The sequence below is a fragment of the Calidris pugnax genome, unplaced genomic scaffold, assembly GCF_001431845.1.
Source record: "Calidris pugnax isolate Ruff unplaced genomic scaffold, ASM143184v1 scaffold133, whole genome shotgun sequence".
In the NCBI taxonomy this organism is placed as follows: Eukaryota; Metazoa; Chordata; class Aves; order Charadriiformes; family Scolopacidae; genus Calidris; species Calidris pugnax.
This window is the reverse complement of record NW_015090977.1, coordinates 5,750,133-5,767,796: the sequence shown is the minus strand read 5'-3', so window position 1 is coordinate 5,767,796 and position 17,664 is coordinate 5,750,133. Positions and strand designations below refer to the sequence as shown.

At 39.9% G+C, this 17,664-nt stretch overlaps 1 protein-coding gene across 1 annotated transcript in view; it reads left to right on the top strand.

Moving 5' to 3' along the window:
* Positions 1–4,117: 4,117 nt before the first annotated feature.
* Positions 4,118–17,664, top strand: part of ZZEF1 (zinc finger, ZZ-type with EF-hand domain 1) — a 54,139-nt gene continuing 40,592 nt past the window's right edge. The window contains exons 1-12 of the mRNA XM_014953253.1: positions 4,118–4,259; positions 5,838–6,032; positions 6,940–7,111; positions 7,726–7,925; positions 9,093–9,303; positions 10,735–10,851; positions 11,076–11,254; positions 12,277–12,375; positions 13,446–13,537; positions 14,525–14,673; positions 15,240–15,351; positions 16,576–16,791. Coding sequence (XP_014808739.1) covers positions 4,166–4,259; positions 5,838–6,032; positions 6,940–7,111; positions 7,726–7,925; positions 9,093–9,303; positions 10,735–10,851; positions 11,076–11,254; positions 12,277–12,375; positions 13,446–13,537; positions 14,525–14,673; positions 15,240–15,351; positions 16,576–16,791 — 1,836 coding nt within the window. The 5' untranslated portion in view covers positions 4,118–4,165. The remainder of the gene's footprint in view (positions 4,260–5,837; positions 6,033–6,939; positions 7,112–7,725; positions 7,926–9,092; positions 9,304–10,734; positions 10,852–11,075; positions 11,255–12,276; positions 12,376–13,445; positions 13,538–14,524; positions 14,674–15,239; positions 15,352–16,575; positions 16,792–17,664) is intronic.

The following is a 17,664-nucleotide window of genomic DNA, read 5'->3' as shown; positions in this document are numbered from 1 at the left end:
GGTGAGGGGGCGGGCGGGAGGGGTCAGGCCTCTGCCCGGGCCCGGGGGGAGAGAACCGGCCAGAAAAATCTCCCTTCCGGGAGATCTGCCCGCCCCGGGGAGAGGCGAGGGTGGGGGAGCGGGGGGAAAGTCGGGGTCGGGTTCTCCGGGCCCCGGTGTGGGCAGAGGGCCCGTGGGGGGCAGCGGCGTGGCCACTGACAGCACCATGCAGACCCCGGTCACGCCTTCCCGGTGCCCGGGGCAAGGCCAGACCAGACCAGAGGGTTCCTCAGCAAGGTGGAAGAAGTGGCTGTTGCTACCGATAGGCAGGCTGTCAACTTACAGATATATCTTTTTTTTTTTTTTTTTTAATTTATGCCTTTTTTTCAGTGATCATTCTCAGCAGCTGCTGAATAAATGTGAATAGAACGGGTATTTACAACACTATTTCTGATGTTGCTGCCACTAGCACAGCTGGTGGTAGCACAGATGAGAAATTCTATACGAGTAACTCCTCTGAGATACTTCTTGATGCTATCACCAAGTCAAAGTTTACCAGACTTAATTTTATTGTGGTTTTTCGAAACCAGCAGTGAAATTGGCAGGTATTTTATTGGTTCTTCCATTACTTATTGTAAAGTAAGAGTTTTGGGAAACTTGGAAGAAAGTAGTGTAACAGACTTCCCCCTCCACAGACTGAAGGTCTTGAGGTAAGGATTTAATGGTGGAAGGGAGTCCAGTTCCCTTTCTGCTGTGGGAAGGGAAACTAGAACATAAAAGCTTTAGCTTTACTCTCTAGCTAGTGTGTAAAATGCAGTAGACTGCCCCTGTGGGAATTTCACACTCAGTTGAGAAAGGGGTTGTGTCTGAATTTCTTCCTTGCAGTTCCTGGGTCTGGCCAGTGACTTCATTCTGCCTCTGTATGGCTCCTGAGTAGTAGAATAACTTGGTAAATCACATGTATGCTCCTTAAAATCAGTGTTGACATATTAACAAGGCTATTGGAAACTGGGAAGAGATTGATTTTGTTGTACAGATATGTGTGTTTATACCGGGCTGCTTTAAGTCACTTGCTAAAAGGTTGCTTCCATTTCCAGTTCCTTTTCCAGAGCCATAAAGAACACTTCTTGTGTAACAACAGCGAGAGGGAAATTAGTCCATTGGGGTTCTTTCTGTTAATACAAACAGCTGGGCTTTGCGGGCTTTAGAAATATTTTGAGGATTGCACATCCTCCTCTGCATGAAGAATATAGTTCAGTTTGGGGTTTTGTTCTTTTTTTTTTTTCCCTGTTCTTGGCAGTGGGGAAAAGCCTTGTCAAAGGATTTATCATGGTAGGGGTGTGTGGTCACATCTAGTCTGTCCTGTGGAGATGCTGGGAGTTCTGTGGAAAACCGTGATGTCATTGTTGCTGTAACTGGCACTGGCCCATGGGCTGTAGGAATTCAGATTTCCAGGATGTATTTTGCATTGACAAAAAGTTAGTTTGTGGGTGGCAGGTCAATAGGTTTCGCTTTTTAGTAAATTTACAGAATCCTGTCTGATCCAGACTCAGTTCTGGTCTATCCATGAAGTTTTTCTATTCCCAGTGTGTGGTTTGGGAACCACATTCTTTGAATGCTTTATGGACAACATGATGCTCTGTTTAAATGCAAAATCCATTTTCTAGATAAACCAAACCTCTGAATCCTTTTTTTTTTAATTCATTAGTGCTTCAGCAGCTATCACACAGTGTAGCCAACTTTCTCTTGCAACATTAATGCTGCAGTTTTACTGAGAATGAAGGAGAAAGTATGGAGTTTTCCTATGTCACTTTTCAGCTGGTTTGTCACAGTGTTCAACTCCAGAGCTGTCTGTGAGATTAGGGGATGATTTTTCCATGTGCTGTGTTTCCCAGAGATCACTTTAGCCATCCCCATTTCCCGGGAAAGATGTTTCATCATGTTCAGGGTTGAACTGGGTGGGACGTGTGTGGACTTCATGCTTTTATTTAGGAGCAGAGTGCAGCTGGGTTCTTCCTACTGCATTTCTGTCCTGTCCCAGTCGTGAACACGACTCAAAAGCTCTGAGTACAAGTTTGCTTACTGATTTATTTATTTTTTTCCTTGCTTATACCCCCATTGTACAGGGCAGCTTGTTTGAGCAGTGGAACTTATGTGTGTTTTGTGTCAAATACAGAGTTTTAAGTTATACAGAACAGTCAAAAAATAATTTTAGAGTTCTAGGGTTGGTGCAGTCTCCCGAGATCATAGGAAGGGTTTAAAAATAAGTAACAAAATACTGCATGCAGATGCAAAGAAAAGCATATATGTGGTAATCTCTCCTTGCATGAAAACATAAGAAATTGGTTTAACGTAGCTATCAGCAGGTCCAGCCTTGTCATCTTCTGTGTGGCTTGTTAGTCACTAACACCACCACAAAGCTTGCTCGCTTGTTCACTTTGTATTTCAGTAATTGCACAATTTGCCTTCAAAAATGAGAAAAAAAAAGTCAAAATGGCAAGAAACGTTAAATTTTTTTGGCAACTGAGTTATGTTTGTTAAAATTAATTCCCTCCATATTGTTGTCCTCAAGCAAAGGTCTTAGCTTTTTTCTGCGGTATCTGCCTGATGCCCAGCACCAGTCACTTTGTACTGGCCGAGGTACCTACTGGGTGCCCAGCAGCCCTTTGCTGCTAAGAATAGGTTTTTTAATCATTGGTAGCGTGGGTTCAGCTCTGTGTTTAACAAGAGTTTATGAAACCATGAAGCTAAAATTGAGCGCTGTGCCGCGGAGCGGCTGGGGGAACTTCAGTCAGAGAAAGTACAGCATTTAGATCCCAGTGTCTTCTGAGGACTTTGCTCTCATTTGAGAGGTGTAATTGTGTCATGGTTAATTGGCAGGTTATTTTGATCTAATCGTTTTGGATTATTTCTCTCTAGGATAGTGCTTTTAATGGTACATCGAGTTTGGTAATGAGGGAGCAAAGCAAGAAATTCGAGCTTAAGCTTCCCCCTGAAGAGCAGGGATTACTTGACTCCGTCCAACACTTGTGAGATCGTCTGTTCTTAGAGGCCACGTGCACTTGGCTCTGCAGCTGAACTTGAAACACCAGGTTCAGGGCTGGGAGACTGAAGTCTTGCTTGTAAAGAAATATCTTTTATAAGTGCATTCCCAATTTGTATTAAAAAAAAAAAAAAAAAAAAAAAAGGATGTTCCTGGTACTACTGCTTTTCTTTTGGGAGTACGTTCAATTTTTTTAAGCAATTAAACAGAAGCTTGTTTAAAAATTAAATACGGTTGTAAAAATATAGCTAGGTTTTTTAATAGTAGCGTGTCACTGGATCATGGGCTCTCTGAAGTGGCTAGTTAAAACAATTTATGTTTATGAGCTTGGTTGTGTTTTATAGGCTTAGCTGAATAAAAATACCTCGTCCTTTTGTTAGTACAAAGATGTGAAATACATAGCTGTGTGAGTGACTTTTTATATGTGCTCAACACAACTTCTTATATTAAACATTTATGTTAAGGTCAAAGTTAATAAAGCTGGCAATGGTTCCCTTCAAGTAAGGAAAAAACCCTCCTTCTCTGTATTGTTTTCATAAACACGTTGACATACTGTGTTAAACTGTTTTGTGTAGGAGGACAGTATATGGAAGGAAATACACGTTTAAAGAATATTCTGGTTCTAAGGACACTTTCTTAAATAAAACAAATATTGAAAACCTGAAAGAGTTTGAGTGGATGTGGCAGTGACCAGTAATGGCTGGAGGGACTTTTGGAACTAACTCAGCCTTTAATGGAAGAGCTTTTCAGTGTTGGTTTGTGAGCACCTTCCTCGTAGTCACCGCTGTTGGCAGAAGGATGCTGCTGATTCCCTGGTACAGATGAGGTGCTGTCTCCACCTAAGCACAAAAACTACAGTTGACTTTTATAGGAAGGCAGAGCAAGTGCCTTAAAACTTGCTAAAGATTGCAGATTTCCAGCCCGGCTGTTTGCTGTTGTCATGAATTCAATACTATGGAAAATGGATTTTTTTTTAAATTTTTATTTAATGGTGTTCTAATGTTTACTGCTGCGGTTTCTAAGAAATCCCTTGGATTTCTGCCTGAAGTAAATACGCTGAAAGAAATTTTGATTTTTTTTGTTTCTCTTCAGGCCTTTGCACAATTTGATGCGGAAGGAGATGGCACCGTAGATGTGGAGAACATGCTGGAGGCTCTCAAGAATTCCAGTGGAGCTAATCTTCAAGGAGAGCTTAGCCATGTCATCAGGCAACTGCAGGCTTGTTCGCTAGTTCCAGGTATGAGGACAGCTGGAGAAAACAACTGGTTTCCCAAGTCCTGCTCTATATAAATTGCTTTATTTCTGTTGTTTGTCTTAATCTTCTCAAAACCATGGTCCAAGTCATTCTCGCTTCTCTAGTATCAAACTGGTGAAGTTGCTGTGAATTAAAAATTCCCCATAATTACACCCAGTTAACTTACTTTCATAAAATAACCAATATTTTCTCTGTGTGACTGGGGAGGTTCTTATCCTTGTTTGGTTTATGTCATAGACAGAAAACAGTTCCTTCCAAAATTTTGGTGCCTACTGAACTAATGCAGCTTCCTACTTGGTAACTGGAGGAATAAATCCTCCACTGGGTCTGTTTTGGGTGATGAGTCATATACTTTGTTATTATTATATTATTATTTAGCATTTGAAATCCTGCTAAAACATAATTCACGTTTTATAGCGTATAGTTTGGAAAGTGTCAGTTTCCAGAATTTCATTTCTGGGATAAGTATCAGTTACGGGCTTTGCTTCCAAGCTTTTGATGATAAGTGGCTAAAGGGGATTTGCCTTAGAGGATCAGACAAGAAGTGTTAGAATTGGCTAACAGATAAGTCAGAGAACTGCAGGGTACTATTCTGTGCATCTAAATGTGCTGTGGTTCAGAGGATCGCTGTTCAGGAGCTGAGATTTCCCCTGAAGTTGGTGGAAAGCTTTAGGCACCTCTTTGGGAATAATCCCCAAAGCCAAGGTGAGGTCCTTAGTGTAGCTCAAGGTGAGTGATGTGAGTACATCAGCTCCTTAGCCAAGCAGCATCTCTATCCCCTGGGTATCGAAGGTAAGAGTTTGGAACCTTGGGACAGCAAACTCAGAACCAAATAAGAATAAAATAAGAACTAAGGTTTTTGGTGACTGTTTTGGGCACAAAAAAGACATAGAGGTGCTGGAGCGGGTCCAGAGAAGGGCGACAAAGATGGTGAGGGGTCTGGAGAATAAGTCTTGTGAGGAGAGGCTGAGGGAGCTGGGGGTGTTCAGCCTGGAGAAAAGGAGGCTGAGGGGAGCCCTTATTGCTCTCTCCAACTCCCTGAAAGGAGGGTGTAGAGAGATGGGGGCCGGTCTCTTCTCCCAAGTCACAGGCGACAGGACGAGAGGAAATGGCCTCAAGTTACACCAGGGGAGGGTCAGGCTGGATATTAGGAAAAATTTTTTCACTGAAAGGGTTCTCAGCCATTGGAATGGGCTGCCCAGGGAGGTGGTTGAGGCACCATCCATGGAGGTGTTCAAAAGACGGGTTGATGTAGTGCTGGGAGGTCTGGTTTAGTGATGATGCTCCTTGTTTGTTGTGTGGGTGTCTATTTTTGTCAGTTAGGTTGACGGTTGGACAAGATGATCTTTAAGGTCCCTTCCAACCTAGAAGATTCTGTGATTCTGTGAAATATTTGTCTGCACCTTTCACAGTCCTGCTCAGATTTGAGCTCCTTCAAGGTAGTTCCAATATTGGCTCCCGTGCTTAATTTGGATTTACCTAGTCATAAGGTGTAGAGGAGGGAAATGATGACTTGGTATCAGATGTTGCAACAAAAATAGAAATAATGTCTTTTTCTAGGTTTTATTGATATATTTTCCGAATCGAAAGAGCGTCTTGGTCTTCATGCATCAATGATACTGAGATTCTTGCACCGGAACCGGATTTCTAGTACTGCCATCCCGTACCCCGTGCTGGAGTACTTCAACAACATCTGCACGATGCGTTCCTCTGTGTTGAAGGATTCTTTAGATCGACTTCTCCTAAAAGAGAGGGGTATGTAATATCTTCCTTTTTTTTTTTTTTTTTTTCCCTCTGGATGGTAGTATAACCATAACTTGAAGATAAAATAGAAAAACTTTATTTTCTGTTTAATCTTTAACAGATGTGACTTTTTATCAAGTTGATCTGCATGTTTCTGTGGGGGTTTTTGTTTTTGGTTTTTTGAGGCACTTAAATTGATTTCTTAACTGCCTTGCAATCTGAGTAACAGACTTGGATGTTTTTTGGTTTTCTCCTGACCTGTTTCAGAAGGATGATTACTAATTTGCAATATTCTCTGTTCAGTCAAATATCTCTCCTAGTTGCTGGAAACTTAGTTTCTGTGTGAAGGTCAATGTCTTCTGAAGTTGACTGTTCAGTATTAAAAAATAACTTATTGTTTTGGGGTGGAGGTAGTCAATCTTTTGATGTATTTCAGATGGTGGTCTCCCTAGAGGGAAGGCTCCTTTTCTTCACAGCCTGAGTTGATACTTTCAGATCTCTGTGCTTTTATTGAAACAGATCAAGTTACTTGGGGAAACAGTCTGCTTTGTCCCTTCCCTAGAGTAGCTGAATGGAAACTTTCTCCATCGTTTTTTACTTTTTTCCTCTCATCTGTTTGTATTTTGGCATAATAATAATAAAGTACTTCTGAGGCCAGTAATGAAAAGAGGGGATAAAGGCTACTGAGCTCCAGGCAAAGTAGGTGTCTTCATACTGCAGGTGGTAGATTGAGATCAGATTATTGTGATTTCATCTGAAATGAAACTTTGCTGTTTTCTGGGTTTAACAGAAACGCTTCTTCAGGAGCTGTGTTCTGTGCCAATAAGTAGATTTCTACGAGATAATTATTATAAAGGTATTGTAACTCTCAAAAACAAGGAAAAGGAGAATTGTTATGAGGGATTTCTTTTCTTTGCAGAATACCCCAGTGACTTGAATGGCAACCAGGAGTCGGACAAAGTGAAGTCTGTCACGAAGTGCTACACTCACATAGAGACCTCATCTAACTCTGCCGATATCGACAAGATGACGAATGGAGAAACGACGTCCTTCTGGCAGTCGGACGGGAGCGCTCGCTCACACTGGATACGGTGGGGGACACTGGGGTACACAGCTCAGTTCAGGGGGAGTTAGTCCTCAGGTTTTACAGCCAGTGGGGTTTAATTAACGAGTGACAGGTGAATGGAGCTGAAAGCAATACTATCTGTAAAGTTTAAAGGCCTAACCACCAAGTGGAAGAGTTGACCTGTAAAATGAGTGGATCTTCCGTGCTGACACATACCCTTGTTTTGTAGCTGAGCTTTCCAAACCCCAAACTGGTTAGTACTTGAATAGAGGAGCTTTGCCACTCTAGAAAGTTACTGCCCCGTGAAACTGGAATGTTTAGTGGGTTTTTTATAGTATGTATAGAATGTATACTTAAAAAAAACCCCAAACAAACTCCTTTTGGTCATTATTGACACAATATTTTTATTCCTGGGAAATGTGTTCTCTGAACTGAACAATAGAAAATTCTACATTCTCACTGTCAGAGGTGACTGTCTTTTAGGTCAATTACAAGTTTTAAAACTTGTCCACCATGATACAGGGTTGGTCCTTGCCCATTACAGGGTTGGTAATGCCTGTGAAGTCTTAGGTAATTTCAGGTGAAATGCTTGACTTATCTTCTCTTTGCGAGAACTGTTTGATCTTCTTTGCTTTGCAGTTTAAAGATGAAACCAGATGTTGTTTTGAGGCACCTGTCCATCGCGGTGGCAGCTAATGACCAGAGTTACATGCCACAGCAGGTGACGGTGGCGGTGGGGAGGAATGCCAGCAGTCTCCAGGAGGTCCGAGACGTTCACATTCCCAGCAATATCACTGGCTACGTAACGCTCTTGGAAAACGCTAACATTAGTCAGATGTGTGAGTCAATACAGATACCATTGGTGTATTGTCTTCCTGCTGCTTTGAAGGCGAAAGGTTGGGTAGATCATGGAACGGTGTGTTGAAATGTCAGTCGTTAGAGCAGAAACTTTGGACTTCATCCTCGGGTTGGAGAAATTGTTCTAATTGTAGTTTAATTTCTAGCCTATAAGAGAGTCTTCTGAGTCTTTCTCGTGGCATCTGTCTAACTTGGGATAAGGGTTGAAGAGTTGGAATGACAAAAGATGCAGTTTTAGCCTCTCAATTTGAAGGCACTGGGCAATTTTAAAATGGTTTTGCTTGCACAGTGAAAGCATCTAGCAAAAAATCTGGGTTGAAGAGTTGGAATGACAAAAGATGCAGTTTTAGCCTCTCAATTTGAAGGCACTGGGCAATTTTAAAATGGTTTTGCTTGCACAGTGAAAGCATCTAGCAAAAAATCTGCTTCTGAGCAACTTTCCCTTTTTTTTTTTGCTTTTTTTTTTTGTTAGCAAAGCTCTGAAGCTGGTCAGATGATTTTTGTAAAGCAGGTTTTATGCTAAGGATTTTTAAGTAGTGTTATTTTTAAGTCTGGTAGGTGTGTGGGTGCTACATTGGAATCAATCGGAGGAAAGCTGCTCCTGCCTAAGATGGTTTCTGTTCAAATAGATGCTTTTCACTGAGCTGAGCTCTTGGCTGCCACAGAAGAGGGCAGCAAAGGATGTTGTTCCTTAAAAGTAACTAGGACAATGTTAGCTGTGCAGAGTGGTCAAGAATTTCTGTGAAAATTTTCATGTGACTTAAAACTTTGCTTTTAGGCTTTATTCTTTTTCTCTTTCTTCTCCACTGCCGCTCCCAAGATACTTCCTCTCTGTGTGGGTAGAAAGGTACTGGTGAAATAATCTGTAATCTCTTTGAGGGTTTTTTACTACTGTTGTCCTAATTCCTAGCTGTGCAATATGTAATGGATCACATAAGCCATTCAAAGGCTAAATTTCCCAAATCATAGAGTGCACAGTGAAGAAACACATGTATAATTGTCTATATGTGGGAGAACTGTTACATATCTCCTGCTATTTTTCTAAGAGGTTTTGCAGTAATTATTGTTTTGAATATTTGGATTCTTCTAAATCGAATCCAGCAGAAGAAATGGGGAAAAAAAAAATTTTCTATTTTGTGTTTTGACAGATGTACAGATAAACATCAAGCGTTGCCTTAGTGATGGATGTGACACTAGAATCCACGGCCTCCGGGCCGTGGGGTATCAAAGAGTGAAGAAGGTGGGCGTCTCTGTGTGTGATGCTTCAGCCATCTGGTACTGGTCTCTGCTGACCTCTCTGGTGACAGCTTCCATGGAAACAAATCCCGCATTCGTTCACACTATTTTACAAAATACCCAGTAAGTACCAAACTTCCGTGGTGTGTGACCGGTTTATTTATTTATATATTTAATTCTTCCAGCTTTAGTAAACCGATCTCCCTTGTGTAACTGGTTTCTGCTCCCCCTATGATGGTGTTTAAACATCTTCTTAGCTATCACACTGTTTAAATTTTGGTATTTCTCTTTTATCCTTTTGCACAGTGTAATTCTCCTTGCTGTTTTATCTAATCAGTTGTTAAGCCATCACTGAATGGACACAGAAAAATTGGTTTTTTACCAATCCTTTGGCTTGTAATCTTTTTGAGAAGCCTAAAATTAATTCATTTTCTCCGTTACTATCATTGATTATAAATATTGGAGAGCTTCTACTTATGAAAGGAGCTTAATTAGGCTTAATTTTCAGCAAATATTTGCTTGTGTAATGCCTTGTCATGCGCTACGTGGGGCTGTGGTTGGTTGTGTGCAGTATCTCTGGGGAGATGTTTGTTTGTGGTGACCGGCCGTTTTCTGTGTAATGTTCCTTGTGTGGCTGCCAAACGCTTCTGCTCCATGACTTGAAGGATTGGAATCCTAATAAAATCCCTCCACACCCACCCCAGCTTTTATAGAGCTCAGTTACCACGATGCCACCAGTTAAAGAGTCTTGCTGCCATAAGGTTAATGAGTACTCTAGGCTAAAGTCCTTTGGGCCCATCCTTAATTTGTGCCGGCAGTGAAACCTCTTTAAAGTTTAAATAACTTCATATGTGCTTACATCTGAGGCAGGTTCATAGTTCCAAGCTTTGCTAAAACTGAGAGCCTTCAGTCTTGCTACGGTTTAGATACTTGTTAGAAATATAACATGGATCCTGAGCTAATAAAGCCAAAAAAAGTTATGAAGAAGAAGAAGCCTTGACTAAAAATTCAGGAATTACAAATTCAGTGCTTGAAATTACAGAGCAAAGCCCCAAACTTTAGTACTGGATAGAATGACTTTGAAACCACTTAAGAATTTTTATTTTTAGGGATTATTACATTATTTTAGGAAATCAAAGAAGAATTCTCATCTAAGCTACCAGCTTTCTCTCTTGGTTTCTTGTTCTGAAAGAATTTAAGAGCAATTTTCCCTTTATTCATGGGCTTTTGCACAATTCTAGAACTAAGATGAAGCAGTACTTGAACACTAAGCCATTTCTAATGCTGTCACAGATTTTATTTGTTTTATTAAATCTGAGATTATGAGGCTGAGTATCAAGATTGCCAAGTGCTCCTTGGACTTTCCCCACCGAGACGCAATACGGGTTTTACCTTTTGAACAGATTCTCTGTGTAAACAGATTTTCTGCATTCAGAATCTATTTGTAGAGACCTGCTCATATAAAACATGAAGATTCAAGTGTCTCTTTCATTTTAGAAGGCTTTTTCTATCATTCTGTCTGGGTCTGATGTTACCTTCTGTCCGTTTTCCTAGGAAAGCACTGCAACACATGCCACCTCTATCCCTAACGCCGGGCTCTACAGATTTTTCAAGCTTCTTATCTCCAAATGTTTTGGAAGAAGTCGATAGCTTCCTTATAAGAATAACAAGGTGAGATTATGTTAATATATTTTGACGTAGTGGAAAATGGTTTGGAAGAATTCGTATTGCAAACATACCTCATTTTTGCTCACCTGCACTTTTTTAAAGTATCTTGAAAAATTCAAGACATTAAGAAACTGTAGTTTTTTCCATGTGAGCATTATTTGTCTTTATTTAAAACCAAAGTGTCCTGAGTTTTCTTGTCACACTTGTTGTATTTTTTCCCTCCCCAGTTGTTGCACTACTCCAGAGGTGGAACTGACACTCCTGGCCTTTGCCTTAGCCAGGGGGAGCGTCGCTAAAGTGCTGAGTTCCCTTTGTACAATCACTGATCATCTGGACACTCCATACAAAGCTTCATCCCTTATCGCTTCCATGGCAACAGTCAGACAGAACCTGCTCTATAAATATGGTAAATGAATTATTGTTGGATCCTTTACTGTACGTACTTAAGACAATGTGCAACTTTGAGTTGTTTTACTTGTCCTGCTGGGGTTTAAAGTTATAGAAGACTTCAAAATGAACAGCTCTTACAAAGAAGATGCAGCCTAAAACTTGGTGATTAGATCAGGTTTCTGGGATCTAAGAATTGAACCCACTGGCATCATCTTGAGAGAGAAAACATGAACTTTATAGATTGTGGCCCCTATATCAAGATGGCAATAGTGGTTGTATGGTATAAAAGGCAAATGATATCAAGTATTTTTATTCTTCCAGTAACATACTTAACTTTTTTGTGTGTTCAGCCTCAGCCAGTGGTCTGTCTTGCAGACATATACATGTGCACAAATTTAAGATGTGTTTTAAATGTAATGTTATCAGTGTCTGTTTAGAGTTCTTTATTTTCACTTTTATAAATCAATCTGAGTGTGTCGTAAGTGTAGAGCTGTGTGTGCTCTGGCACAAGGTGTAAGATTTTGCTATATTGACTGTACTTTTTTGATAAATCTGTATTTTCTCAAGTGTCACCTTCTGAGATTATCATTAGTCTCTCTCTCATGAAGAGTTTTTCCCTTGGTTCTCCTCTTAGTAGGTTTTGCCAGGATTCCTTGGCTTGTGCCAAAGAGTATATTAATTAGTTTGTAATTATTGTATTAGTATCTACTTTCAAAAGGTTTGAAAAGTTTTTCATTTTTCCCAGAGTAGCTGCTGCTTTTTGCAAGCCAGGAGTGGTATTTCATGCATCATGAAGTCCAGAGTGTGCAAACAGTTGAGAGAACATTCTTTGTCATGATTTTCATTGTCCTTCTGTCCATATCTTAAACTTTAGCTACATCAGATTACCCTATCTCTTATACTCCAGTTTATCTGACAATGGTAAAAAGTTCATAGTATTGTAATTTTTTTCATTTGTTTTCTGTGCGAAGAACTTAAAACTGGAAAACAGGCTTTCTATTTTGTGAATTCTGTAAAACTGTTAATTTTCTTATTTAGGAAAACCATTACGGCTGACCCTGCAAGCTTGTGATGTGAAGGGAAAAGAAGATAAATCAGGGCCTGAAAACCTCCTTGTAGAGCCATGGACTGGGGATGGTAAGAGCCTGGATTAAAAATACAGAGTATTCAACCAGAAAAAAAGGCTGTGGTGCTGTTGCATATATAGTTATATATATTTGGTGCTACTCGATAGTTTAATGCTATGGAAGATCTGTAAAAAACCACAAAAACCAAACCCAAACACCACCAACAATTTACCCCTCCCCAATGATATATAAATTCTGTTTTACAAGAAGATGAGTTTCTCAGGAGCCAGTTTATTGTAATAACAAAACAAAAAAATGACTGGATTGGGGGAAGAATTATTGGTATTCCACATGGAAGTCAGCAATGAGCTGTCACAAAGAAAATTATATTAGAGCATGTTTTGTGGGTTGAAGTCGTGAGTCATTCACTGCCAGTTTCCCAAATATTGATGGAGAGAGTTGGTAGAAATCACTGAAATTTTCACCGAGTGCATGTAACTTAATTCTCCTTTAAAGCCTGTCTTTGTTAATGCAATGTTTTTATTTGGATGCAACCTAAAGAAAGAGGTTTGTGCTTCTTGAGCTCCTTTTTTAGTGAAATACCACCTCATCTTTTTTTAAAAAAATTCTGTACTGTCTTGAGCAGTGCTACTGATAAATGAAAGTTATTGTGATAGAAAATCGGGCATGTCCTCAATGCTTTTTTTACCTTTTTGTTTGCTTGTGTGTAGTGTTTGATTTTATTCTTTAGTTATTTTGTGGATTGTCTTCTGTTTTATGGATCACAGTTTAGGGAACAGTGAATAATATCAGTGAACAGAGCCACAAGCCAAAGTAATATTTGGGAGTTTATTAATAACCTTTAATGGGAAAACAGTCTTGAAATTGCTGTGGATACTGCAGCCCCTGAGAGACACTGGCTCGGGGATCAGTCTGTGCTCTGAGGGAGCATATAATAACATGATACAGTCTTTTTACTTGTCTTTTACTCTTTTACTTGGAAACATTTCTTAATGAGCATTTCACTAGAAAAGCACCGCGGGTTTGTTTCCCCTTTTAGTTCACAATTGTAGCATTCTCTTTCAAGCACCCTGCACTAACAGTCCTACCAACCCCATTCTGCTCCCACTGCTGCTTTAGGTTTTCTTACTGAAACTGGGAAGACCAGAGCAAGTATCATTCTTTCTACTGGAACTGAATCTTCATTTCAAGTGACACAAATTAGAATAAAGGTATGTGGTTCCTCTGTGCTTTGTAGCAGGCTCGCTTTTTTTCTTAATGGGAGAGTTGAATTAGACTTTTTTTTTTTTTTTGGTGTAAACCGAAATTTTAAATTAGTCATGCAATACTGTTATTTTGTGGTTTTACTTTTATATAAGTCACAGGGAACTTAAGGGAATGGAGGTCTTAAATTGTTTCAGGGTACCACAAGCATGTAGTAAAGACTTATTTTCTATTGCTTTTGTCTATCTCTTGTAATATACTCAAGTCAGTGAGGTGTATGGTTTCTCTCTAGAGAGTATGGATTTATTTATAGGATTATATACCTTATGCTTAAAATAATTTTCCAACTCTGTGAGAAGCAGATTTCAAGATCTATAGCACTTGAGTCCAGATTAAATCTAGGATCTTTCAAATTCTGTTTGGAGACCTCAGTGTAGTTTGAACGCTTGGTGCAATTTTACCTGCTTTAAAAGCAAGATCTTGTGATTTAATCTCATGGCCAGGAGAAGTGAGATTTCTGCAGCTGGATTTATTTGTTTATTTATTTAAGGCAAAGCTGTAGTTTAATTCCTGGAACGAGGATATGTATTTTAGTGTCAAAGAGAATTAGGCATGGAGGGACTTCTGGCAAGTATATTCTCATTGGAGCTGGAGAGGCAGCTAAGCTGGTTTGCAGTGTAGTGATACTGGGATGCATAATTTTAGTTTGGGGTTTTTAAAATTAAAGAAGTATACAAAATTAGAATTAATATGTGGAATGTAGTTAATGCTAGGGTGCTAGCAGAGTGATATATATAACAAATATTAACCAGGTACATGATCCTGGTTCATTTTTCATAACTTTTCTCTAGACGTCTTTCATTTTTCTGTAGGTAAAAAATGCAATTCCAGAGATCAGTGTTGTCAGGATTTAATTGCTTTCTCTGACTTTCTTTCCTCAACACCTTCTTTTATTGTCAGTTTTTTAATGCACGGCTCTGGATTTGTTCCTTTAGGTGCGAAGAGGTGCCATCGGGGCCCAGTGTGGGCTGGTGTTTGCGTACAATAGTCCTTCAGAGAAGTTCCATGCGGAGGAACACTTCAAAAGATTTGAGAGCTATGACAAATGGAAGCTGAGGGAATTCAAACAATTTTTAAAAAACAGGTATAGGTGGGCTTTTTTTGGTAACGAATACCAATACGAAAATAAATGCTCTATTAGATCTTTTTGCAATGCCACTTGAACCACTGAGAAGTGCCCCAAATGACTTAAAAATGACACATCATTTAATTGTTACTTGTTTGATTTTAATGAGTGTTTGAGGGAATAAGTATACAGCTGTTGTTTTCAACCCTTGATTTAAAGACCTGTTTAAAAAGGGATATAACAAAACAAATTTTCTACTTGAGGTGCAGGTCACTGGTAACTGAAACAATTCACAGGAAGATCATATATTAATTAGCTTTTATTAAATTGCTTTCTCAGAACTGTTGCTTAGGAGTGAGGGCAGGTTAGGGACTGTGACTAAAAAGATCATCTTAATTTTCTTACCCAAACTCTATCCCATGGAAGGTATGTGGAAGTTTCTATTGTCTCTCTTCCCATCTTTAGAGCCAGAACATGATAAAAATATTTTGGTAGAATATGAACACCTTTGCAGTTTCTTTAAACTCTTTGTTGTTTTTTTGTTTTTTTTTTTAATAAAATTTGTTACATTCTTTTATCTGTAGAAGCAGTTGTTCGTGTGATGATTTGGGAGATGATGACCCTATTGGCTGGTTTGAAGTGGAAGAAGAATGGGATGAAGTTGATGTCAAAATGCAGCAATGCAGAATTTCCCAAGTAAGAAATGTTGAAAATCCTGTTTGCCCAGTCCCAGTGAGCAGAGGCTCATCGCTGGGCTTTGTTGTAATAACAGTTGAAATAAACCTGCCTTATTTTTGTGCAAGGAGAGTCTGGGATTTTTACCTCTTCTGGGTAGAGGTAAAAATCAATGAGTTGAATTAAACTGAATCAATTGAATGATTCAATTTCTGTCCTCTGAGCTTTATTCTTTTTCTCTGTATGCACACATAGATAGTTGTAGTTAAATGATCCTTCAGGATCAAATTTAATGCAAAATTACATGCTAATGTGCAGACCAGTGTTTTTATCACGAGGAAATAATAATCAGTGGTTTTATCATGAGGAAAATTGTTGCTTTATTCTAATACATAGGTGAATCAACTACTGTGTAGTTACAGCATTTATTTTTCAGAGCCAGATTCTTTTCAACCCTTGTTTTAAGGGCCAAAAACATTACTAAGCAGTTCCATCAGTCCAGTTGATTTCCTTGAAGAATGTGGGACTTCTCTGTTTCAAGAGCGGTGGAATATGGGTTTTGATTTGAAACGTTTGCTTCTCAGAACTAAAGACTTCTCAAACCCTGCGTTTATCTTGTTTCTGGAGTCAGCTGTTGTGTAGTTCCCCAATCCTTTTTTTGTCCTGTGGAAATGAGCAGAAGTGGTGCACAGTTAGAAGTCAACTGGGAATGTTTCTCAACCCATCACTTGCTCCACTGTTATCCCTGTAACCCTGAGTCCCTGAGACTTAGGAGTGTGCAGTTACTAAGTACAATTTGGATGGCAGAACTTGCTGTTCCCTTCAGCTTTGTGTTCTGTACCTCACTGTGGACAGATGGTGTAAAGTTATGTTTTAAATATTACATACTGATCCCCTGCTTGCTTTTAAATGCAGCTAATAATTTTTGAACCCGAAAAAATGCTGTAACTGTAATGCCATGGAACAGAGTATGCAGAATGATTGGAATGATAAGGAATTAACTAACTTTGCAGGTGCTTGTAGGGGTCACAGAACCATCAATTGTGACTTTTTTGGAGATGTGGGGAGAGTTCAGGCTTAGCCTGAATCTCAGGCTCAGTATTTTAAACTTCTGGGGGTGATTGACAGGGAATAAGGCTTCCCCCCCGCCCCACCTGCAGTCTCCTCACATACGCACACTCATGTTTTTCAAAAGCTTAATTTGTACTAATTTTTGACACAGATCTTGTGCTTATATCCTTCCAGTACTTGATGATAAAGTTCTTGTGCACAAGACAAGAGACGGCAGAACGGCTCGGGGTTCAAGGCCTGAATGTCCTTGGCTATCTTCGGCCTATGCGAGAGGAGCCCAACAGGAGCATGAACTGCTTGCAGTGCAGGAAAAGTGATGATGAGACTGTTTGTGGCACAACTCTGCTCCTGAAGACTCTTCATTTCATCCAGCAGCTGGCACAGGACCTGGTATTTAGTTCTTTTTAAGCTTGTATTTACCATGCTAAAATTAATGAGCCTATGCTAACAAGAATTGGGAATGAGTAATTGTAATAAGTAGTTCTGATTGGGGTTGTTCATCCTGGAGAAGGCTCCAGGGAGACCTTAGAGCTCCTTCCAGTCCCTCCATCCACCCATTGGATGAGGGGAAACAGTTTTAAACTGAAAGAGAGGAGATTTAGGTTAGATATAAGGATTCTTTGCTGTGAGGGTGGTGAGAGCCTGGCCCAGGTTGCCCAGAGAAGCTGTGGCTGCCCCATCCCTGGAGGGGTTCAAGGCCAGGCTGGATGGGGCTTGGAGCAACCTGGTCTGGTGGGAGGTGTCCCTGCCCAGGGCAGGGGGTGGATGATCTTTATAAGGTCCCTTCCAACTCTAACCATTCTATGATAAGGTACTAGGGACTGTTAAAACCGTGCTGTGGAGAAAAAAAATAATGGTTTCTGAACAATAGCATTCTGTGTATATTTACTGAAGTTGACCATCAGGTTGGATGCTGGATGAAGCTGACACAACAGAAGAATGCTCTTCTGTCTGTTAGATAACGTAGCTTTTTCTGAAACAAGCATGGGGGAAAGTGCTTGGAGAGGTAGCTAGAAAAATTGCATAGATTAGAACATGCCCTCTTTTAGTCTGAAGTAATTCTGTAGATACCTAGAGTGAGACGGATACAGGTACGAGATATGGCTGTTGTGTGCTGATGTGTGTCAGCTCAATGTACACTGCTTCTGAGGGTACATGTCGAAATCATGTTTTATTCACACAGTGCATGCATCTGTGCCTTTTCAGCTTCGATTCTGAACCATGGGTTGTCTCATTTTTGGCCATTACTTACTTTCACTCCAA